Source organism: Gadus morhua, chromosome 1 (genome assembly GCF_902167405.1).
Source record: "Gadus morhua chromosome 1, gadMor3.0, whole genome shotgun sequence".
NCBI lineage: Eukaryota > Metazoa > Chordata > Actinopteri > Gadiformes > Gadidae > Gadus > Gadus morhua.
In genome coordinates, this window is record NC_044048.1 from 16,213,389 (window position 1) to 16,237,117 (window position 23,729).

Consider the following 23,729-nt stretch of genomic DNA (forward strand, 5'->3'; position numbering starts at 1 on the left):
AATTGAATGTAAACTGTTCATTGTGAGGGCAGATTCAATTTCGTGGACAAAGTATATTATTGCATAACTTATCTTGAATCTTAATCCGAAACTTGTCAGCTACCTTTGGACCCATGGAGAGACTTGCCTTCCAACATAAGACACACCTTTAGACTCATTCTGTACAGCCTACCTGGACGATCACAACAGTAAAACCATCTGAACTTTGGGCCCATTGACTTGAAGTAGGTAGTTGAGGAAATCCACTTCTCTGTATGGACAACTTCTTACCAGCAATGATTTTAAATTTGATTTAATTACACCGGACCAGGGTTTATACATGGACATCTAGCATTGTCAGGTAATACTGATTTTATGAATGAAGAGGTAAATGTCGTTTTCTCAATTATGGGCCATTATTTTCTAGGTTGTGGCTGTTATACTAGCCTAAGATATGTTTATAAAAGACTTGAATAATATTTGAGCAAGTAGCTTTATTTACTTTTAAGCCAGTAATGGTTATATTGTCAGTCTAATTTTTTAGACTACTAACTAGCTATGCGATAAATGCTTATTGTAAAGGCGACTGTCTTCACTTACCTCCTTTTTAAATCAATCCAGATCTATTTGATCTATGGAAAATTATGAGTGTTCTTTTGAATACAAGTGAGGGTTATTGGCAAACGTTAAAGTGCATGTATAATTATAATTTGAAATCGAATAAGCATATCCATCATCTGAAAAGTTAACTTTGATCATGAGTCGATGGTAACGTTTGTCGATTATCTTTTCGAGAGTTCTGTTCAACAGCTGATACAAAACGTAGGCCTATGCTCTATATTAGTTTAGATTTTGGGGACAGAAAAGTAGGCCTACCCTTAATCGTTATGAAACTTCAATCTTGACTTTCTGTCATTTACAGTAAAAACCGAGAAAATGTACGGAACCGCAGCACCTTTTTCCTATTCCCCAAGGTCAGTATATTTTCAATGGAACAATTTTCTCGAATAAAGTGCGTCAAAGCAATCAAAAAACTATCAGTATCATAAACTGTTCACACCCAGTCCGGTCAGTGATGACAATAACAGTGCCAACCAGTACAGTAATCTTAATCTTGGCATGGATGCGTATAGCAGACAGTCATAACAGTTGTTGTTTCATAATGCTTAAAAGGGGTTTCGTGCCGGAGGAACAACCGTCATTTAGGCGAGGTTTTCAACAGGATGAACCCAGGAACTCACCATTTCAGAGAAACAGTCCGTCCAGGCCCAGTGGCAAGGCAATATACTGTATGTTCACACACACACACACACACACACACACACACACACACACACACACACACACACACACACACACACACACACACACACACACAAATAGTAGTCCTAGTCCAAATATCCACAGAGTGTAATAGTTTGATTTTGATATTTTTTCAGCCCAGCGAAAAGAGCACATAGAAACACTGAACAAGGAAGACAACGTTCACTACAGAGTTGAGGTAAGAATTATTATTACTTAAAGGACCATATTGTTACTGTAATTATGACAGCCATATACTTCATATACTACTAAATGACTAATAATGCTATAATAAAAGATGACTAAAATACTTAATACTGGTATTATTCTATTGATTACTTATGGAAAGAACTCAATTTCAACAGAAAACATAATCAAGAAAAATTAAAGTACATGAATGATGAATACAAGTTTGGACTATGTTAAAAAGAAGAAGATAATGGGTTCACACTTGAACTCTGAACCTCCCTGTTTCCCCCTGGCCGCAGCACCTGTTTACCTGTGAATTGATCAGCCATGAGGCTAACAGCCTGGATGAGTGCATCGCCAAGCTCAAGAACCTAGACGCCAAAGGCCGGATATGGCCGCAGGACATGATCCTAGACGTGCAGGGAGGATACCTGCAGCTCAACGACATCGAGACAAAGGTTGGTCCATGAGGGAGGGGGTCACATGATGCTAGCAAGTTGTACCAGGATTGCAGTTTGAATTTATTTGATGGGACATTCAGATCAGATTATATCCCTCCTATAGTGGTGCCGGCTTTTCCAGAATTGTAGTGTGAGAGTATAAAAAAAAAAGAAATTGTGATATTCCTTGGGCTAGAACCACTGTTTCCGTGTAAGACTATAAAGCTTTTTAATGCAAGGTGAATTTTGGGACAGAGTGATAAGGAATTCCAGTCAAGCTGAAAGATAACCAAAATGGCTCTTTGAACGGAATTCTCTTGACCAAATTCTATGAAATACTACTTTCACAACTGCAACATTTCAACAAGCTCGTAACAAATAGCCATATTTGTAGTCCTTGCTGATTGATAGTGATTTTCATAATTTAAGCAAAAAAATCGAATCCTATAACTGATCAATTCTACAAACCAAAGTTGCTGGGCAGCCAGTTTTTTTATTCTGACAGTTTCCTGGCTTCAAACTGGGAGGGGCTCAATCGTTCACATTGTGACCTTAATACGACTCTCTAATAAACAACCAGCTCTGACTCACCCTCAGTGTGGTCATACCTAACCTGCCCCGTTGACCCGTCCGTCCCCCCATTCCCCAGGCTGAGCTGGAGTCCCTCCCCCTGGCCTCCATCCTCAAGACCAGCACTGTGCTGGACTGCTGCGCCTACAACTCCCTGCTGGCCGTGGTGGTGCAGCAGCGCTTCAGGAGGAGCACTCAGGTCTACATCTTCCAGTGTGAAGAGGTCGGGGTGAGTCCAACCCCGATGGATAGTGGTTAACATCGGGTTCAATCAGGTAGTACGGCACAAACCATATATATATATATATATATATATATATATGTATATATATATATATATATATATATATATATAATTATATTTATAACTATGCTCTTCCATCAGTTACACACCCCTCCCCCGTATGGATACATTAATTCATTATCTTTTCCTCTTTTTCTTTTTCATGTGGTTTGTTATGTGGATACCTGCATCTAGATAGATCCATTGTTTATTAGTACTTTGTTGAATAGTTCTGAATCGGAACCAGTATTTCGCAAGATGAGAATGAAAATATTCTCTAATGTGATCTTTGTACTTCATGTGCGTTTTATATACTTTCTTTCCTTAAACTTGCCTCGTTTTACTAGGCCGAGTTCATTAAGAGAGATCTGGATAAGGTCGTCCAAGGAGCGCCAGCTCATGTGGACAACCATAGCAACCAGTTGAACTTCCGGTACAATTTCCCACAACACCTCGTTAAATATACCACACATTATATCTCTCCGTCATATCTAAGAGATAAAGAATGACTTCTTTCTATGTCAGTTCAACACAAGGATGTCCTAATGCTTCACTGTCTGTCCGTCCTGTATCCTAGCAACGACCGGGAGCACATCCCTGCACCGTGGGTCCCAGGAGGCTCCAGCCCCCGGGCCGTGCTGGACCGCCCCCCCTCTCCCCTAGAAAACCGCCCCAGTGGCAGGGCCTTCGGTAGGATCTGTTCTCATGCAGCGGCGTTGGGAAAAGGCAGATGTCGACCCGGATTGACAGAATAGGACGTGACACCGCACTGTACTGCCAGGCGTCGGCCTGTTGAAAGGCCCCAGACAGTGTTGATCATTGGTCTTTGTTCTTGCCCTGTTACAGAGCCGCCCCCCGCCCCTCGGAGCTACGCCCCCGTGGACCCTCCGCCCGCCCCTCGGAGCTACGCCCCCGTGGACCCTCCCCCCGCCCCTCGGAGCTACGCCCCCCCACCGCATGAGAGCCACTACAATGCTGAGATGGAAATGGGCAGACAGGAGAGTCGGCCAATGACAGAATATACCGACATACAGAGAGATACGGTCAGAACCAACCAAAAGATTTATATTATGGATCACATCAGAATTAATATTGGTATTGGCTTGAGGTCATGATGTGATTTATTGGTATCGTAAATACCAGCTTTTTGATTCAATAACACATTATTATATTTTTTAGTTTTGAGTTTGACGATTAGAATTAGTCCTTCCCATATCATATTAATACATCATCTATTTGTATTAAAACCGGTTGTTTCTGTTTCTCCCTCGCAGGAAATCCTAAACCATGTGTTCATCGATGTGGAGCTCTTCATGGGGCTTCTAGCCGCTACAGTACTGCCCCAGGGCGAAAATGGCAAGAAGAAGAAAGCTATCTCAAAGAAGAAATCCAAGACAAAAGGTTTTTGGCCTCACGGAATAGTAGCATTTATCTTTAGCGCAAAAAAGAAACTATGAGCTAAATTAACCGCTGAAGGATAGATTCAGTGACCTTATTTGTATATATTCTTGTAGCTCTAACTAGTGGTCTTTCCCCCAGGAGCCGGCATACCACCTGCAGATCAATATGTTGGATATCTTCAAAAAGTCAAGTATGGCTTCAATCTACTAGTAAGTACTGTGTGTGTGTGTGTGTGTGTGTGTGTGTGTGTGTGTGTGTGTGTGTGTGTGTGTGTGTGTGTGTGTGTGTGTGTGTGTGTGTGTGTGTGTGTGTGTGTGTGTGTGTGTGTGTGTGATAATATTCCATGGTGGGTGGTAGTAAGTAAACAGCTAGTTTATACCATGGGTTTTCTGCTGATACAGGGTAAACTGAACGGGCACCTGACCAATCCCAGTGCACCAGACTATGTCCACATCCTCTTCACTACTCTTCGAATCGTGAGTCCAGAGAGCCTCTGTTTCTTTCATTTGTGTTTGGTGACCACTAGAGGCCACTCAAGTCTAACTGCTGGTCCCAGAATATATTCTAGCGGTTATTTATCCTTCCCTTCAGCTGTGAATCTATGAAAGGCACTGGCTCTGGTTTATCTGGTCACGAGTTGGTTGTGATTTAGCTGGAACTTAATCTTGATTAAGTCTATAGAACTGATAAAGATACCTTGTAAACTGAATAAACAATTAATAAAAATGGCCAGATAAGATTATAACTATTATTAATTCGTAGGTAAAATTAATGTATGCCATGTATACATACAATTACCAATCATAAATAAAAAAGCAATACAAAGAGTAAACTAAAATAATGCAAATCAACGTGTATTAGAATCAACAGTAACCAAGAGAGAGAAAGGATATGATAAAAAAAAATGTATCCTCCTCCTCCCCCCTCCTTATCCTCCTCCCCCCCCTCCTCCTCCTCCCCCCTCCTCCCCCCACCTCCTCCTCCCCCCTCCTCCTCCTCCTCCTCCCCCCTCCTCCCCCTCCTCCTCCTCCTCCTCCTCCTCCCCCTCCTCCTCCTCCTGCAGGTGGTCCCGCAGTATGCCCCTGGCATCTCCATGAGAGTGGTCTCCCCCATGCTGACAGAGCCGGCCCTGCAGCTCCTGGACCAGGAGACGAGTCCAGAGGAGGACCAGCTGTGGAGGTCCCTGGGAGAGTGCTGGAACCTCCCCAGGTACGTCACTCCCCCACCCGCCATAATGCTCTTGAAGGCCCAGGAAATCCATTCTATTCCTTGACACACACGCAATGCGTTGTTCTACGCTAGATGTAATCTGTATTATCTATACTGTACGTTCTAAGGAACGCTACTTATTGTTTTTATGTTTTACATGTTTTATTTTTAAGCATCGTTCTGCTGGTGCCATTGTTTTCTTTCTACTGCTCTTCTGCTTTGATATTTTTATGCTAGATAAACACTACTCTTATTGTTACTTACTGTCCAATTGTCTGACCTCAATTCGCCCTCCGACCTCCTGGTCTCTGACCGGGACCACTTCCTGTCCTGCTGTAGGAACAAATGGCCGCACGAAGTCCCGCCGTACATGCCACAGTTTTCTGACGGTTGGCAGATCCCGCCCCATGCGACATCTTCCCAGATGGTGGCCCTCAACCGCAGCAACAGCCAGCGTTTCCCCCCTTCTCCCTCCAGTAACGGGCCCCCATATGACCCCCGGAGCAGCAGAGAAGAGGTAGGACCGCCCGGAGTGGTAGGACCACAGAAGCCCATGAGAAACTACGCCCTGATTAGTATATTATATGTATATATGATATTGCATATGATGATAAACTTATTTTCTTAGTTTTATAAAAGCTTTACTTAATGCAAGGGTTAAGGCCTATGTGGTTTGGCAATCACTCATTGAACCCGTACCTTGATCAAGTTTGATCGTGTTGAGGGTGGAATTATCACAGGAGACCAGGGAATACACACCTTCACATCAGTTTTTATCGTCCAGAAGGTTATAGGGTGCTGATTGAAACCAATAATCCATCTTTAATGTTTTATCATAAATTATACATGATGTATTTCGTCCATGCTCCTTCTAGCAGAGGAACGACAGCCACTGGGCCCCACCATCACCACGGTATGGAGAACACACAGCTCTCTGCTGACACAGTAGTACAATACTCGTATTTAACGGATAGTGGTTCCTAACCCTTTGGATGGTGGGAATGCTTGTGCTGCAGCCAGAGCGGGCCGCCCCTGTACATGCGGGTCATCTATGACTTTGTGGCAAGGAACAGCCAGGAGCTGAGTATTCAGAAAGGAGACGTGGTCCAGGTAAGCCCCTCAGTCAACTCTATGCAGAGTAGCAACACAATATGATTAGTGTTGAGATTGGAATTATGAAGGAATGAACCCAATATTGATATGTCGGGGGCAGGACAGTGAAGTGGTTCGGGTGTTTGACTCCCACGCAAAAATAACTGTGGACAACCTTGAGTAAGATGTCTCTGTTCGTTGATGACAAGTCAAGAAGAGTCACTTTGTATACACTTGTCTGCTAAGTAGTCAATTGGTGGAAGTCAATAGGCTGTATTTTTGGGCTGTGAAGTATGGTTCCAGTCGTGGACGGTCCCTAGATTTATTGCTTTGCCTAATATACAAATACAATGAAATAAATTGGCTGTCCTCACAAAACTTTGAACCCTGGTCCAAAGCATACGGTAGACATGATACTCAAATGAGAACCTTTTATCTATACGCTTATACTTTATTTCATTTTCCCTTAGGTGGTAGACAAGTCTAAACAGTGGTGGATCGTCCGCAATAATCTCCAGGAGGAGGGACATGTTCCCCAGAATGTTCTGGAGCCCATGAATGAGTCAGTGCCCATGGACAACCCACAGGTCAACCATGTTGCTGACTGCTATTTTTGTTCTAGTCACATTTCCTCTTTCAATCCAACTCCCTCTGACCTTGCATTATCGTTCCCTTGATCCTCATTTTGGACATGGTAAAGTACTCGGTAAAAGGGTACAAAGTGCTATCCTCTTTTATGACTTACATTTCTTCCCACCTCCTTCCACACGTCCTTGTTAACACTCCCTCCAGCTCCCTCAGATCCTCTTCCTCAATACACCTGTCTGTCCCCTTCTTTTTAATGACTTGTCTACCTTAGTACGGTGTCCTCGAGTGCCGAGAAAGGCGCCTTCCTATGTATTCTTATTAACACATGACTTTACCACTAACTGCTTCCCAGTGCGTCTGATCCTCTCGTCTCCCTCCACAGGGCTCCCGCGGCCGTGGTCCCCCGTTGGACCTGATGTCCAGCCCTGCGGATGTTCGAGCCTGGCTGGATTACAAAGGCTTCTCCAAAATGTAACCTAGCCACGCATATCAACGCAACCCTTGAATATTCACCCACCCATGCATGCTGAACGAGTCAAGTATACGACCGTTTGTTTTCCCTGGAACCACAGGACGGTGCAGAGCATCGGTGTGCTGAGCGGAAAACAGCTGCTGGGATTGTCCCGCGAAAACCTACGGCTTGCCTGCCCCGAGGAAGGCGGCAAAATGTTCTTCCAGTTGCAGCCCATAAAGTCTGCCATTGCAGTGAGTATAGCACTACGATTGCGCTGTGTGAAGACCAATGCAATCTTCCCACAACGCAATCTGACTTTTATAGTAATAATCCCTAATTCACTGATGAATAACGTACAATTTATTCCCTACAGCTTGCCTCCGAGCCCGGGTATGGACCCTACAATGGCCGTCACTAGTGACCAGTCTCCGAGTGCATTATAATGGCGGTCGTAATTAAACTGGTTCTATTTAACTCAATTGATTACTGATCAAAACCAACTTTTGTGCCAACAGATGATCGCTAAGAGGTTGATTTTATGTGCTGCATTGAACTACTTCAAATCAGTTATACACTAATTTTCCAACTGCAATTAAGGCATGAATCAGACCTACCGAATTTTTTAAAATATGCAGTATAGCTGCAAATTATCTGTCAACCACCCAATGTATCATTTACCTACCTCATTTAAAATCTAATAAATAAATTCTATCAATTTATTTAATTTAATCGAAAATCAAGCATTAAGAGTGAATTACGTTGTCCAATAAAAGCAACTCGCAGCATAAATGGATAAATAAACTTTTTTTTTTACAAACGTTCTTTACTCAATATTGAAATCCTTGGTTTTTACAAAAGATGCAACAACATAAAACAGTAAAATTGTGACGGTAGTGGTACTCAAGATACTACATGCCCCACATAACACACAAGAATTATGTATCTGCAGTAATTTGGCCCAAATGTTTTGGTCCATTAGGAGTTTCCTTATCGACTACTCCGGTTGACGGTGTAGATTCACTCCTTCTGACCTCCCCATTTGGCCATCTTGTTGTTGACCGGGGTCTTCATGTATCTGCTTGACTTCATGTAAGCAGAAATCTTCTCCAGAGCCTATTGGGAAATATATAAAAAAGAAAAATAATTAACCAAATGTTTAACCAGAATAGTTTCGTTATATTCATACCATGCAAACGTTTAGTTTAACTTCTAAATCAACATGTAGGTTTACTTCTAACTTGCCCCAGGAATTTGATCAACCATAAAGCCCCTACACATTGAAGGCACCTTGTGCGCACAAGGTCTTTTTCAAAGACTAACCAGATTACACATTAACAAAAGGGAAAAGTCACGAGGGACCCTGAAGAATGGGACTCTACAAACCAGTTTGGTTCTACTAATAGCCTCCTCTGAATGCTGGCAGGCTCAACCCAAGTCATTATGGCAGGTTCTAACCCGTTCCCTTAAGGAGGCAGGTGAGAGACTACATTATATGGGGTATTCCTTGTCCAGCAGGACGGGAGCTTAAACCCCTCCCTATGTGAACCTGCACACACACTCATTTCAATCTCCCTTGCTGAATGTACAGACTAATCAGGTAAACAGAACTTTATTATACAGACATTTTTGTTGGATCTATGTAGTACTTTTGCAGGGCTACACCCCAGTCATAAACAACAGTAAAAATACTATATGAACGGGTGGGTCTGACCTCAAAGTGGTCCAATAGATCTCGGAGGTTCTTGAAATCATCCAGGCACTTGGGCTCAAACATTCGGTGTTGGTCCAGAAGCTCGTACATAATAAAATCCACAAAGGTGATCTAGGGGTAAGGGATTACAACAAAGTCATGACTCTGCATTGAAAAGTTGAGACTTAACATGAGCAGTAATGGCAGAAGCGTTAACCCATAAGAGGTTGCAACATGGTCAAATGACCAATTCAACTCTGACATCACCCAGCCAATTCAGCATTAGTGAAGCTAAGCAAAAATTTAAATATTGTAAATCTTTTACAGGCATTGAATACTCAACAAATACTGCATACATTTGCCACACCCAAATAGCAGTACGAGGACTGATTTTGTTTTAAGTTAAATTTCTCAACATTAAACAATACCTTGTCGCCAGAAAACCACTTCCTTTCTCCCAGGAAATCTGACAGCTGCTTAAGAACCACTGGCAGATTCTTTAGAAAACCTGGCTTCAACTTATCCTGATCGAAAAACGCAGACGTTAGTTACAGTTAGATTTATGGCGCTTCCAGATAACACATGAACTGTCGATGGCCTATCCTTGAACTTACATGATCCCCGTAGCACAACATTACAAAGCTGTTCCGAAAGTCCATGGACTGATTCTCCATGAGGTCAACGCGCACCTTCTCATCCTCGGTCTCTCCACCTGTGGTGTGATATCGTGGAGAATGAAGTTAGCAACTTAGCAATACATCCTATAGACAGTGGGGATATACAGAACACTGTACTCTCCAGTTAGCACACAAGTCACCACGTACAGAGATTGTTTTTCCGTGCAATGTATCTCATGATGGCGTTGCTCTGGACCATCTTTCGCTCTCCATCAACGAGATAGGGCAGCTGTGGAAAACGAAAAAAGGCCATGAGTCCGCTGGTATTCTGAGTGGGTCTGAGCCATTGTAACCGATATAGTAGTTCCTCCATCTCTCACATTGGGAAAGTCCATCCCAAGCTTGTGCTTTTCGTCGATCCAACAAGTCTTGTCATAATCGGGAGCTGTGGGAGACCCATAAAGGTGATCAGTTAAATTACGAATTGCATAACCGTAAACATTTTTTGTTGGTATTTATTTACCTTCACCACAGACGTAGAACTTGTCTTCATACTTTGTTCCTGTGAACTCAAGTAGCAAGCGTATCGGCTGGGCAAGCTGTTTAGAGAAATTCAAGATTTTTACATTACACACACGAGCACATCTTTTCGACACGTCCAGCCCCAAATGTTGGTTGTAACGCAGTCTGCAGCAGGCTGACACACCATGCTAGGTTACTCTGCAGATATTCCGTCATCGCTTTGCTTTGTCAAGAAATGTAATGTTTTCCTCCGATAAACGACTTACTCTCAATGAAGAAAACACAGAAATTTAACGGAAAGTAGTCACTTAAGTTCTTACCCCACGAATATCCCAATAAGCCAGTTTCATTGCCATTGTCGATTGAGGGGTATGGAGCACAAGAAGGACAAAGTACAAAATGATTCCTCACTGTGCACTTCCAGGGCTGGTTGTTGGAGGAGGCGTGGCCGAGAAGAAATTGACTGCATCAAACAGTGTGATTTTATAAAGAACCGCCGATTATATAAATAATCAATTGACCACTTTGACTGCAACAGGATACTGTTCTATTGCCTTTACCTATCCACCGTTTAGGTGTAGGCTACATTCATACCCACCTATTTTTGTTTCTGGAGCATTCGTGGACTTGGTAGGTCTATTTCGACTCCACTACAAAATATTCTACTTCATATTTAAGTTAGAGCGATTTATATCGTCTAATAAATTAAGTTAAAAGCTAAGCCTATCTAAAAGTATGAAATAGTTCCTAGAAAGTAGGCTATTGCGCTTAAATGTCTTAAAAACGTGGATTTGCTTAACTCAGCTTTCGTTTTTTATTGCAAATCATCGTTTTCTTTTATGAAAACCTTTTTTAGAATTCTGCAACAATTATGTTATTCAGAAAAAAAATAGCAGAATTTATTGAATATATTTACTCAAGTGAATGCATAATGCATTACGCTTCCATAATATCCGATATTATTGCGACGTTAAGACAAGTTATGATGTGGTCCTCATATTATAATGCCGAAAATGGACATGGTTAAAATACTAAAACACATTAGAAACAACCAGCAGGCGAATACAAAGTTGCCATCCACAACGTGCGAACCCCTGCGTTCAAACATTTCTCTTCGTCGCAGCCTCCCAGGGAAATACACGTTTGCATTGTTAAACTGTGTGTATCGTTCTCGCCTCCGGTATAGATTTTTATTTCAAAGTAACATTTTCATATTTTTCAATGAGGTCGCTCTGAAAGTATAATTTTTCCGACCAATGAGATCGCTTAATAAATATATATATTTTCGACCAATGAGGTCACTCGAAAATTGTATATATTCTTGACCAATCAGATTGCTCGAAAAGCTTTTTGCTTTCATGGGTTAAGAAGCGGTCGAGTTGTCAAAAAAAAGCCAGCGGGGATGGTGGATTTTAACTTTTTGGGACAGATCATTTGTGCTGATGACAGCGCATATGGTGGGAGACAAACGGTGTGATAATTATTATTATTATTATTATTATTATTATTATTATTAAATTATATATATTTGGGGATAAAATAATTTATTAATAATAAATAATTTATTTATCTCCATAAATGCAGCTGATCGGACGCGTCACACGATTCGGAGGCATGCATCACATTTAAGGATTTTAAAAACTGATTCTTTTTTTTCAAAAATGCATTCGGCAGAGAAGGGAGACTAGTTGCTCACGGGTAGGAATGAAAGGGAGAAAAGGGTTCAGAGTTGCCTGCGGAAGCGATGTCGGAGATGCAGAGACTGTCTCGTACTAAACCTCCCCGCCTCCCAGCACCTCCTGTGTGTCCTCCCGGCCCGTGTATATTCTATAGAATCCGGAGCTAAGGGGTTTTGGAAGACGAAAGAGCTGGTAAGCCCTTTCTTAAGGGATACGTTTTATATGAATTATGTCCATTAGCGAGCAAGCAACAATCATGAGCGAACGGTATTTAGCATCTGCTTCTGAAAAGTTATACAGCTCAAACAACAACTATTAGCACAGACAATAATGCTCAATAGCCTACTCCTGCATTTCTTTGGTAGAAGATTAAACGGCGCCATATGTTAGTTTGCGATCGTGATTGACTTTTAGATTTATTCATTTGTTAACATGGATGTGTATTACATGCTAGGCTAGCCTGTTAGCTTTATTCAGTTCATGTTTATGCAATATGCAATAAAACACTGACTTGTGTTGCAGTGTAACGTTGACTTGAACGCGATTTACCAGCAAATACAAGTTTAGCTACTTTGATAACATAATGTAACGGCAATCACTAGAGTCATGTTGTTTATCAAGATATTCAGACAGTCTCGTCACATTTTCCAACTTCAGCAGATCCAGGTGTTCAGACCATGTTGCCATACACTACTACAGCATGTCCGAAGTTGGCTTGCTTTGACCAACGATGAATTATTAACGCTGCATAAAAACATCAATCATGGAGGTTATTTAGAAATACTTTAATGTAATTATTAAAACCAAAACTGTTATTCTGTTTTAGATTTTTTTTATTTTACAGGTGACATTTTATTAGCAGCATCATCATCATCTTCATCATCATATCTTCGCCATACTGTTCAGAATATGACCGAAGTGGGTATCTTTATTTAACAAATGGATAATGGAGATGGGGGCCATAGGGTGAGTTTAATAGCTGGTCAGATCACTGATGAATTCTATGACCGCCATCACCAAGTAAAAGAAAATCCCTCCCTCTTTTTGTTGTACATTAGGAGGATTAACAACATCAATGCCTCTAAATGAATTATGCTTTGGCACTTTTTCCCTTGTTACAATATGACACATTTCTTGCACTTTCCTCCTATTTGCTCAGAGGAACAGTCCTGTTACCTTGAATGTCGGCGGCCACCTTTACACCACCACCTTGTCAACCTTGCAGCGCTATCCAGACTCCATGCTGGGGGCCATGTTTCGCGGAGACTTCCCCACAACCAAAGACTCAAAAGGGAACTACTTCATTGATCGTGACGGCACACTATTCCGGTACATCTTGAACTTTCTTCGAACGTCTGAGCTGACGCTTCCCTCTGACTTTTCGGAAAAAGACCTGCTAAGGAAAGAGGCCGACTTCTACCAGATCGAACCGCTGATCGATTGCCTTCAGGACCCCATGCCCCTCTACCCTCCCGACATCTTTGAGCAAATTGTTGAACTCTCGAGCACCAGGAAACTCTCCAAATACTCCAACCCCGTAGCTGTGATCATCACACAGCTCACCGTCACCGCCAAGGCCCATTCGCTACGGGAGGGAATCTGCAAAAACTTCACCAAGTGGAGCAAACACATGATGGACACCAGAGACTGCCAGGTTTCCTTTACGTTTGGACCGTGTGATTATCACCAGGAGGTGAACCTGCGGGTGCACCTCATGGATTACATCATGAAGCAAGGCTTCACCATCCGCAACACGCGCGTTCATCACATGAGCGAGCGGGCCAACGAGAACACAGTGGAGCACCACTGGACTTTCTGTAGGCCGGCCCGCATCGTCGTGGACTGAACCGCGACAGAGCTGGTGCTTCCATAGTGGATGGTGGTCAATGTTAAACATATGAATGCATAGGTCTTTTGTTTGTTTTGGCCCTAATCCTAACAGAATCTATAGCAAGACAATTGGTACATGTACATACAATATACACGGCACCCGATCTTGACAAATAAAGTTTATGGAAATACACATAAATTCAGTTAAATTGTTAAATGATCATAAACTGCAAGACGGCTAAGTGCATTGAAACATATATAGATGGAGAAATATAAATGAACACATTTTGATTAGATACAACAAGGTATGATCCATAAACAGCGATTAGATGTGTCTTAAAATTAGCATTGATAATGACACTGCATATTTAATGTTTTTTTTAGGGCTATTGCAAAATACCATGAAGGTCATGGTATGGGTTGTGGACAAAAAAAAAATTAAATTTCAGTGTTACTGTTAAGTCTAATGTGTTTCCAATTGGTTTATCTGGTTTTTATATTAGTTTCCCTTAACCTGGCTGTGTTGCATGTGGATGGTTCTATGTCTGGTTCTTTGGATGTATCGACATTATTACGTTACAAAGTAGAACTACCATTGTTTATGTTCATTTTCTCCACAGGAAAATAAAGATTTCATTATAATAATCATAGTAGGTATTATTTTCCATAACAAATATTTTCATTTGAAAAGGATTCTAAGCGCAGTTATAAAGAACTTGTAGCTGTAACAACTCGTACCAACCTACAAAAAAACGAATGCAAATACTGAAATTGATATAATATATAATTTATTGATTCTACTCTGAATAGGCCTACTTATATTCTAAACCATAGCACATCTAAAAACTTCACATACGAATATAAAGGATACCATTATATTGGAAATTCACAATATTTATCCATCCCTGTAAAATAGGCATTACAAATGTTAGTGTTGTTGGTACTCTTTTACTAAACTTCAGTAGATGGTGAATGAAAACCTTACTTTAGCCTCGCGTCCATAACATATAAAAAAATATGGATATGAGCTATAAAGTTAATCGGGTGTGAATCATTTTAGTGTCTGAACCTACACATGGGCGTCTCCCGCACCACACTAGAGTTATAAACATGCTCTGTAACTCCGTCCGGTTAGTTACTTGCTGTCACAAAACGATCATTCCCTATCGGCGGCGTCACACTTCAGGAAATGCTGCTGCGCTGCTGTGTAGTTAGGCAATACACTACGTTTTTATAAATGTATGTGACAATCGTTGCTGTCGTTTAAGAATAATAAATAAGCAAGTGCCCGCTGTTTAAGATGTTTCAAAGGAGTGAAAACATTAAGTATATACTGAGTCTTATGCCGGGTAAACGCCGTCTCGGAACCTACAGATTCCTGCCGGTATTTTTCTGCATAGGCGGTGTTATGGAATGGATCATGATAAACGTGAGGATAGGAAGGGAGACATTCTGTAAGTATACTTCTTGAATGGTTCTTCAATCTTTTCTAGCAATCTTTTCTGACCTACATGTGATCTAGAAGGTTATATCGTCGCCATTTTATTTGACGTAGGAATCAAACGCTAATCATATTTTACAGCGATGGACAAATACAATGTCACGTAATAGGACATCAAGTTACGTTAACGCCTAACCTGACCTTAAACTAGTGACCAACGCCAAACGCGTTGGGCAAAATTTGGCCATGCTTCTGCAAAGAAGTGAAATGTAGCCTCACCAAACACTATGTAAGCACAATAAAGGTCCCCCTACTGTCGCTTCCCTCTTACTCCTTGTAGGATGTCCCATGCCTTTCTCTCAGAGTTAGAGATCTGAATAGACCTTCCTTCACAGGATATCAAACCAACCTCTGTGTGTATCCATGAATCCACAATACATGTGATCTTGCCAATTTTATTGAGTGCCTATACAATAATCCTTCTATTGTATTTGCCAGATGATGTCTACAGAAGAAAACAGTCAGAAAGATCATACCAGCAGAAGATCGCTGATGGCCTGATTGAAGTCAAATAAATGTTGGACGTTGGAACTACCGGTTTTAACAAAAACTGGACTCTGGGCTATGAATGCTTGTTTACATCAAGGTGAACTTAATTGAGTAAAGATGCATGTCATTCTTGCACATGCAATGCTGTCTGAAGATCCAACGGTAGCTATTAATATTCCACAATAATTTGTTTAGTTCACAAGCTGAAAGTCTATGATGATATAAGTGTGAAAAAGGAAACAAAGAAATGTAACATATACCTATAAACAATGTTAAGAGAAAAAATAAGCGGAGTACAATTTATAAAAAGATTTGGAGGACTGATGAATTTATCTCTCCATTTCACAAAGGGACATATTTCTGCTTAATAATGCTGATCACCTACACCTGCAGGGTTTACAGCTAATTCCCAAAATCATGCGTTGGTTATCTAAAACTTTAGTGGTAATGTCCAGTTGGAAGATTCCGCAGACAGATGAAGCTATTTGGGTGCTGAGCTAAGACAAGTGGGTTGCCATCCAGTCTCACCTCTTCCATGGTGCTTCGGATGTACTGAGTTGTGTTGCCTTTGCAAAATGTCTGATCAGTAATTGTATTGATGTTGTTGTTCTGAAGCAGGAGAGAAAATAAACACATTACTATGTCACAAACAAAGACCATTGAAAATATCATGACGACACACCTTAAAAAATTGTTTCTTACATTGAGGTGAACAATTTGTAGCGACTCGGGAAGTTGTGGAATTACTTCCAGTTTATTATTTCCAAGGTATAGAAAAGCGAGTTCGGGAAGTTTCTGGACACAAGACATTGATGCACTTTTCAGATATACTCATTTACCTTTAAACTGAATTTATCTACCTTGTTGTATTATAGCTTACCTTGAAAGCATTGGACCTCACACCCTTGGATTTGAGAAGGTTGAAATTGGCATTCAATGTTGTTAGTTTGCTGGGTAGCATTGGCAGTTTTGTAAGTCGGTTCTCAGCCAGAAAGAGCTCCTCAAGATTGGTAAGTTTGGAAAAGGCTCCATCTTCTATCTCGCTGATAATGTTTCCGGTCAGGTCAATTCTTTTTAATGCTCCTGAAAAGAAAGAAGACCCATACATCATTTGGTTTTGGCCAAGATATCTACCAAAAAGTAAACGTGTGGTCATCGATCCAAAAATCATATTGAAGAAACAAATGAATCCATTTATTTACCCATATCTGCAAAGTCTTTGTTTTTTATCTTATTGATCTGGTTGAAGCGTGCATAAAGGTATGTGGTTTCTCTTGGCAGTGCTGGGATGGCTGTCATTTGAGGGAACACCTCCTCACAGTACACCGATCCAATCAGGCATACACAGAGCAGACACGTGGGCAGCACTGAATTGTATAATTTAGTGGAAAACATCTATTAACATTAAAAAATTATATGCACAGTCTATTTGAATAATGCACAATTATACACATATTGGAATATACCCATTAAGATAATGTAATTTGGACATATTTTTAATACTTGATTTATAGTTTTTCGTCTGTGAAAGCTACATTACCAGCAGCCTCTGGTTTTGCTGGTAAGTCTTGAGGGAACTCAGGAATGGTCACAATGTCTTTCTGGAAAGACACAACACATCTTTAAGGTAAACGATATTTCAGTGGCATACTTGTAATACAATTTGTCTCATACTAATTCTACAATATCTGAGAATAAGACACTGTATTTAATTAACCCTGTTGGGTTTTGTTACCTTAGGTGCCCTTGCTTCAATATATCCATTCTTGGCTGGAGAACATAGCACTAGTGATGGAATTATAAGAATCACGCAGATTAACATCTCCAAGTGCATTTTCTCTTAATTCCCTATGAGGAAAGGCTTGCGAATAGGTAGCTGTTTGCTGGGCTGTGATCTGGCGTACTTCTGATCAGGAAAACTTTCCATGCAGTTTTCATCAAGCTGCCAGTAGAATTTTAGGTAAAAAAGGAAAAGAGAATTTAACTCAATATTTGCTGTGCTGCTCTTTTGTCTTTGATAAGTTGCATTGTGCATACATAAAGACTATAAACTATACAGGTTAACTATGGGATTGTTTCTCTACATTGTGAATGAGGCATTGAGGTAATCAAAAACCAAATGTTAATACAAACCTTGGTTGAAGGCAAGATGAAAGCTATGGCTACTTATGTTAAAATTATATTCAGCTATTTTCTAGGGTGCATTATATAAATGGAACAAAGAGAAAGAAGGAAAAGCTAGTAAAGCAAGGAACAGTTGAAATGGAGCAAATATGATAGAGGGATTTTTGTTTTGTGATACATTCCTGTATAATTATTTTAAAACTAGCTGCAGTTTCATGATATTTGTACACTGGGTGTTATTAAGAATGTAAAAAATACAAATTTCTCCTTTAAATGTCTACTATTCTTCATGCCCAATATACACAAAAAGCAACGGTTATGGTCCTCCTCATTTGGCATGGATTATCCCCCAACTGCTAAACTGTGTGTCATCAGTGAATTTGATCCCATCCCAGCCACAACATTTTTCCGAATGATTCCCCAACCCAAAATCCTTTCCCGTATGCCTTATGCTGAACACAACACTCCCTCCCATCCAATTATTTCTTTCTCTTGGCAAAACCAGGATTTGCAGAGTATACCCGATATGTAGATATCGTAAAAGCTTCTTTGTTCTATGATTCTGTTCAAATCATGAATCAAATCATGAATGCATGATTTTGAGATTATCATTACACATCACATGTGTTTCTCAACATATTTGTCTCATACTAAATATGCATCCAACTTATCACACGACTTGGTGACATGTTACCCTATTCCACACAATCTTTCAACTAGTGGAATAATTTGTGCCAAAATAATGAGGGTTAGGCAACCTAACCCTCAATAATGAAAAACAACTATCTGTAGTCTCCCTGTTTTGTGCTCACATCTTGGGAATCTTGAGATGGTGTTGAACAAATCAAATTAAATTTGTGGTAACACACAACAAGGGTACATTCATTAACTTATGATTGCATAATTAACATCAGTAAACACCTTAATAAACATTAACTAATGGTCTACCGTCTAGTAGGCTAATCTTTTACTTATAGTGTTCATGCAAACGGAGGTAATGGTGTCCATGTTATACTGAGGGAATTAAGGTATTACCAGGGTTAACCCTTGCCAGTTACCTAACCCCCATGCTAATGCTATATAATAATACGCATCACTGCATTAACTAATGTTCATCGGTTAATAAATGAACCCTCATTGTAAAGTGTAACCCTGTTAGTTGTGGGCTGATGTTGCATAATGCAGATGTAGGGTGTAGGGAGGAAACACAAGTGTCAAGGTAACGGAAGTGCTGCTGCCCTGAACGATACGCGGAGAAGACGGAGGAAGGAGGCTCGATCGTCCAGAGAAAAAACAAGATTTAAAGTCGCCAATATATTAAGTGTGGTATGCTTTTAACTGTTCAATACTCTGTTTGTAAAGGGGGTTATATGCATGTTAATGTCGATGTCATTGATTGCGTCTTTATTATTAGAAGGATGTGGAGTAGACACCATGCTAGAGAGCCTTGCTCACGTTAGCTACTGGCTACCGTTAGCTCATGGCTAACCTGCGTTCGGAGTCGGAATCCATGACACTTTGTTCCGTCAGGCTCGTGGTTCAGACAGCCATTCTACCACTATTGACATGTAGTTATACATCCCAATATGACCACTGTGATTTGATTAAGCTATCGCGTATTGATGGATGAAAAGGACCTTCATCTATTTGCTGGGCCCACATTTGGAGTTTGGAGGTGGTCAGCCATTGCTAACTCAGACCTAGCCTGTTGGCTACATAACGAAGGCTAACGGTTAGACAGTGGTGTAGCGCTAGCGGAATCGTCGCTCAAATCTCCGAGCTGTAGTTCAGCTCTGATGGATACATTTTTAAATAAGCAATTCACTTGAAATGAGCTTTGCGACCAACGCGCTCCTCATAGTCCGTCTAGTGAAATGTTAACATTGGAAACGTTGTCCATCGAGTTTTGATAGCCCAGCCGCTGCGGGGGCTAGTCGTGTAGAGGGGCCTTATAACCTGACACGGGGAAGCTCCAGCTCATTTTAGGAAATTACAAATAAGATAAAAGAATCAATTAGCCCGCTTTGCTTGGCTAAATAAGGCGTTTTATAGATTCAAATTGTATGTAACGGCTTATCATTACAAGTCGATGTCGTTTCGATTCTGAATAAAATAATACGGCTGGCTAACGTTGTTCCCTCTCCTTACTACTACAACTACTACTAGGTTACGTTAATGTTGTAGTTAATTAAGAAATCGGGTTAGTGCTTACAAGGGCTCAAATACTATTTTACAGTATAATTTATTTGCTGAGCATCAACCATGTTAATTTAAATACACAAGTACATGTTAGTATTGACAGACCAATATTGTTATGTTTTTTGTCCCAACAGACAGAAAATGGACAGGAACGACCTGGTACAGCAGGCCAAGCTTGCAGAGCAGGCTGAGCGCTATGATGATATGGCTGCTGCCATGAAGTCTGTAACGGAGCAGGGAGTGGAACTCTCCAATGAGGAACGCAACTTGCTCTCTGTTGCCTATAAGAATGTGGTCGGGGCACGCCGTTCATCTTGGCGTGTCATCTCCAGCATTGAGCAGAAAACTGAGGGCAATGAGAAAAAGCAGCAGATGGCACGTGCATACCGGGCGGAGATTGAAACCGAGTTGCAGTCCATCTGCAAGGAAGTGCTAGTAAGTGCTTCAAATTACAACATCGATTTTTTTTAAATAATGCATCTGATGCATAATGTATAATTTTACTATATTTGCTCTGTGCTCTTTGTTTCTAGGCACTCCTGGACAAATTTCTGATTGAAAATACAACTGCTCCTGAAAGCAAGGTCTTCTATCTGAAAATGAAAGGGGATTATTTCCGATACCTTTCTGAGGTAGCATCTGGCGATTCCAAGAAAGGTATGTATTTTAAAATGAGTGTGTGTGTCTATATAAGTAAATAAATAATGAGCAGTGAATTAAGCCTGAATGTTATTAACCTTCTTATGTATTCTTTCCCCCTAAAGAAACAGTGGATCAGTCTCAGGAGGCCTACCAGAATGCTTTTGACATCAGCAAGAAAGACATGCAGCCAACGCATCCCATTAGGCTTGGTCTGGCCCTCAACTTCTCAGTCTTCTACTATGAAATCCTCAACAGCCCGGAAAAGGCCTGTAACCTGGCAAAGACGGTATAAACATTATCTTTTAATGTGGCAAGAACGGATTTTATATTTCAAATCTTTGTATATGAAATGTTTACACCGGGGGATGTTCTTCACACATTCTGAGCACACTTAGAAAATCGATATTTAGTTAATTGTTTAACCAAAATAACAATGGACGTCAGTGGCGTATGGATCCACTCATTGGTCCGAGTCTGGCTTTTTTATGGCAGACTTCAATGTTTTGATAAATTAAATAAATCGCACTGCAAGAAAACACTATTATAGATGAAAGATCGCCAGAATAGGAAAAAATATTTGAAAGCATCGAACAGCCAATGCACCACAAACTTGCAATCCACAGAACCTATACAGTCAATGGATCTCACCATAGTTACCCTTAGAACGCATTTCTAACCCCTTTTGAATAGGGGGTGGTTGGGTGCTGTACAGCGCTATCTATCACCGGTAACGGCGACACTAGTTGCCAGGAAGGCATGCCAATCTATGAACATTGATTGTGCCTATGCAAACATTTTAACACCAATATAAAATTGTAACCATTTTCATTAATATTGGAACACCTGATTTTATTTATTCTATTTCCAGGCATTTGACGAAGCCATTGCTGAACTTGACACTTTGAATGAAGATTCCTACAAAGACAGCACCCTGATCATGCAACTACTAAGGGACAACTTGACTGTGAGTTGAATAATCTTCATGTTTGGTTAATGTCCATGATGTGCCACTCTTTGTTGCATTCTCTAGGACTAGGTGTATGGATGCCTTATGTCCTCTTTTTTTTTTTTCTACAGCTGTGGACATCAGAAAGCCAGGGAGATGAGGGAGAGACCGGAGAAGGGGAAAACTAATGAAATTGCACTGTTAATCCACCTACACTCTTTATCTTAAACACAGACGGCTTATATTCATCCCCTCCACTCCATCAAACCCTTCCCCTTCTGTATGACAAGCAGACTGAATTGCTCCTGACCAACTAGTTTACCCCTCTCAGTTCGCTGAGAGGTGACAGGTCCATGTCGCAGTATTCTTTTTATTTTATTTTATTTTTGCTTTGTGTGGATGCATTTGCAAGGTTCTGTGTGATTTTTGGAGAGGAACATGGTGTGACTGGTTGTGAATGATGTATGTGTATCGGGGGAGGGGGAGAATTCTAATCATCCTTCCTTAATTCATTTGCCCAAGCTAGTTTGTTGTGCATTTTTCTTCCTTTTTTGTTACATACTCTTTGTGTGATTTGTCATGGAATTTACAGGTTTTCTGGTATGGTTACTAAACTGGCAGTTGATTTTTCACCAAACACTGTGATGCTATATATTAAATGCTTCACAGACTAAATTGTTAATAAAAAAAAAAAAGAAAGGACACTGTACAATCCTGTATTTTACTAACTGCAATTCTGCTGTGAGCTCATACAGAAAGGAGAGAGGCTGTATTGTGACACTGGCATCTTGTTGATATACTTTGATTATGTTCACAAATTCACAAATTTAAAGTTTGATTAAGGGACCCTTTTAGACTGTCGTGTAAGATTCCTTAACCTCAGACATTCCACTTTATTAGGCTTTTTGAAAGGCAGTGCTATTTTTAATTATTTTGAAAGTGGATTGTCATAGTTGTACTCACTATTCAGGTGCTGCTTGAAATCAGTGCTGCTTGAAATCAGTGCAAGACAAAATCTGTGCTTCAATGTGGTCCATGTATTTTCAAGTTAGACTATCACGTGTATGTAATCCTTGAATAACCTTTTATTGATGTTGATTGAAATTGTCTTTATCACACTGTATCAACCCTGCTTGCAAAATATTCCTCTTTAAACAGTTATTTTCTCCAAAGTTTGGTGCCTGAATTTATCTTGCAGCCTCTTTTGTGTGCATGTGTGTTGGGTTGGGGTTTAGCACCTATGTTCCAGTGGTAAAAACGGTTATCTCTGAATTTAATTTAAAGATAAATAATTGGAGAAGCCCTTTCTAATGGAAGAAGCCAAGTGTCACAATACCATTTGTCACCACTACATTCCCCATGCTGTAGTTGAAGAGACCATCCCCCATACACGGCTGATGGTCTGTCTGCTGACAAGGTTCCAATGAATTTGAAGTTATTGAAAATAAGTACATTTTCTCTTATCTCTGCTTGATGGAAATGCAGTTAGTGAATGTGGAACAAAGTCTGTCTGTATATCGGCTATCTCAATTTGCTTTGTTTTTATTGACAAGTCTTCTGGTTAAAATTGCTTCTGTAACAGTCTATTACCCAGTGCACACACGTGGTTGTGAAAACTTAGAATAGCTCTAAAGCAATGATGAAATGGAGATAAACAATGGTTGGTGTAATTCTAGATTTGTGTATGTATCTTTAAAATCATTCTAGTTTCACTATACGTGTAAGAAATAGGAAAGTGTCAAAGACCATTCAGTGAAATAAAAGTTTCGTTTAAGATAAAAAGCAAGATGTCTTTCTTTCCCCAAAGTGGCTATTTGCAATTGCAGCGACAATTAAATAGTTGCTCTACTGTAACAAAAATCGAAATAGATGATTCCAAATAAAAATAAATAGGCCTACAGTAGCAGTTCTTTTAAATCAGTTTCATTAAATTAATCAGAAATTTCCCCAAATTAGTTTGAAAAGTCGGATGTAGCGGCTCAG

General features: G+C 40.4%; 6 protein-coding genes across 14 annotated transcripts; 4 read left to right on the forward strand and 2 right to left on the reverse strand.

The window, feature by feature from the left end:
- The first annotated feature begins 96 nt into the window (after window positions 1–96).
- eps8l3b (EPS8 signaling adaptor L3b) lies at window positions 97–8,324 on the forward strand. Of its 4 annotated transcripts, none has more exons than XM_030369571.1 (20): window positions 97–340; window positions 902–953; window positions 1,153–1,268; window positions 1,419–1,480; window positions 1,770–1,928; window positions 2,560–2,709; window positions 3,111–3,196; window positions 3,341–3,453; window positions 3,610–3,806; window positions 4,038–4,164; window positions 4,303–4,373; window positions 4,566–4,640; window positions 5,228–5,373; window positions 5,713–5,890; window positions 6,252–6,286; window positions 6,390–6,483; window positions 6,936–7,052; window positions 7,436–7,524; window positions 7,626–7,758; window positions 7,881–8,324. In XM_030369571.1, exons 2-20 carry the CDS (start codon window positions 916–918, stop codon window positions 7,923–7,925), a joined length of 2,031 nt encoding a protein of 676 aa, XP_030225431.1. In that variant the 5' UTR covers window positions 97–340; window positions 902–915; the 3' UTR covers window positions 7,926–8,324. The 4 variants fall into 4 exon arrangements, with proteins under 4 accessions (XP_030225431.1, XP_030225413.1, XP_030225403.1 ...); XM_030369553.1 differs by having other exon boundaries at window positions 107–366; window positions 6,249–6,286; XM_030369543.1 differs by having other exon boundaries at window positions 107–340; window positions 6,249–6,286.
- On the reverse strand, window positions 8,310–10,808 carry LOC115553606 (glutathione S-transferase Mu 3). The gene is made up of 8 exons (XM_030370006.1): window positions 10,657–10,808; window positions 10,338–10,413; window positions 10,195–10,259; window positions 10,022–10,103; window positions 9,812–9,909; window positions 9,626–9,721; window positions 9,219–9,329; window positions 8,310–8,620 (listed from the first exon to the last, which is right to left on the reverse strand). The coding sequence occupies exons 1-8, from the start codon at window positions 10,690–10,692 to the stop codon at window positions 8,525–8,527; spliced, it is 660 nt and encodes a 219-aa protein (XP_030225866.1). The 5' UTR covers window positions 10,693–10,808; the 3' UTR covers window positions 8,310–8,524.
- An 894-nt stretch (window positions 10,809–11,702) lies between these two features.
- On the forward strand, window positions 11,703–14,491 carry kctd6b (potassium channel tetramerization domain containing 6b). 5 transcript variants are annotated; one of them, XM_030369898.1, is made up of 3 exons: window positions 11,703–11,807; window positions 12,130–12,207; window positions 13,175–14,491. In XM_030369898.1, the coding sequence occupies exons 1-3, from the start codon at window positions 11,739–11,741 to the stop codon at window positions 13,859–13,861; spliced, it is 834 nt and encodes a 277-aa protein (XP_030225758.1). In that variant the 5' UTR covers window positions 11,703–11,738; the 3' UTR covers window positions 13,862–14,491. The 5 variants fall into 5 exon arrangements, with proteins under 5 accessions (XP_030225758.1, XP_030225793.1, XP_030225785.1 ...); XM_030369933.1 differs by lacking the exon at window positions 11,703–11,807 and adding an exon at window positions 12,842–12,933 and having other exon boundaries at window positions 11,870–12,207; XM_030369925.1 differs by lacking the exon at window positions 11,703–11,807 and adding an exon at window positions 12,860–12,933 and having other exon boundaries at window positions 11,871–12,207.
- A 494-nt stretch (window positions 14,492–14,985) lies between these two features.
- Window positions 14,986–16,492, forward strand: uqcc5 (ubiquinol-cytochrome c reductase complex assembly factor 5). The gene is made up of 2 exons (XM_030370035.1): window positions 14,986–15,299; window positions 15,785–16,492. Exons 1-2 carry the CDS (start codon window positions 15,146–15,148, stop codon window positions 15,859–15,861), a joined length of 231 nt encoding a protein of 76 aa, XP_030225895.1. The 5' UTR covers window positions 14,986–15,145; the 3' UTR covers window positions 15,862–16,492.
- Window positions 15,730–17,946, reverse strand: ognb (osteoglycin, paralog b). The gene is made up of 6 exons (XM_030369958.1): window positions 17,571–17,946; window positions 17,376–17,436; window positions 17,038–17,202; window positions 16,716–16,918; window positions 16,538–16,630; window positions 15,730–16,444 (listed from the first exon to the last, which is right to left on the reverse strand). The coding sequence occupies exons 1-6, from the start codon at window positions 17,667–17,669 to the stop codon at window positions 16,274–16,276; spliced, it is 792 nt and encodes a 263-aa protein (XP_030225818.1). The 5' UTR covers window positions 17,670–17,946; the 3' UTR covers window positions 15,730–16,273.
- Window positions 17,947–18,992: 1,046 nt separating this feature from the next.
- Window positions 18,993–23,277, forward strand: LOC115553599 (14-3-3 protein beta/alpha-1). Of its 2 annotated transcripts, none has more exons than XM_030369982.1 (6): window positions 18,993–19,285; window positions 20,293–20,593; window positions 20,692–20,815; window positions 20,923–21,086; window positions 21,669–21,764; window positions 21,878–23,277. In XM_030369982.1, exons 2-6 carry the CDS (start codon window positions 20,300–20,302, stop codon window positions 21,932–21,934), a joined length of 735 nt encoding a protein of 244 aa, XP_030225842.1. In that variant the 5' UTR covers window positions 18,993–19,285; window positions 20,293–20,299; the 3' UTR covers window positions 21,935–23,277. The 2 variants fall into 2 exon arrangements, with proteins under 2 accessions (XP_030225842.1, XP_030225851.1); XM_030369991.1 differs by having other exon boundaries at window positions 19,166–19,280.
- Window positions 23,278–23,729: the final 452 nt, after the last annotated feature.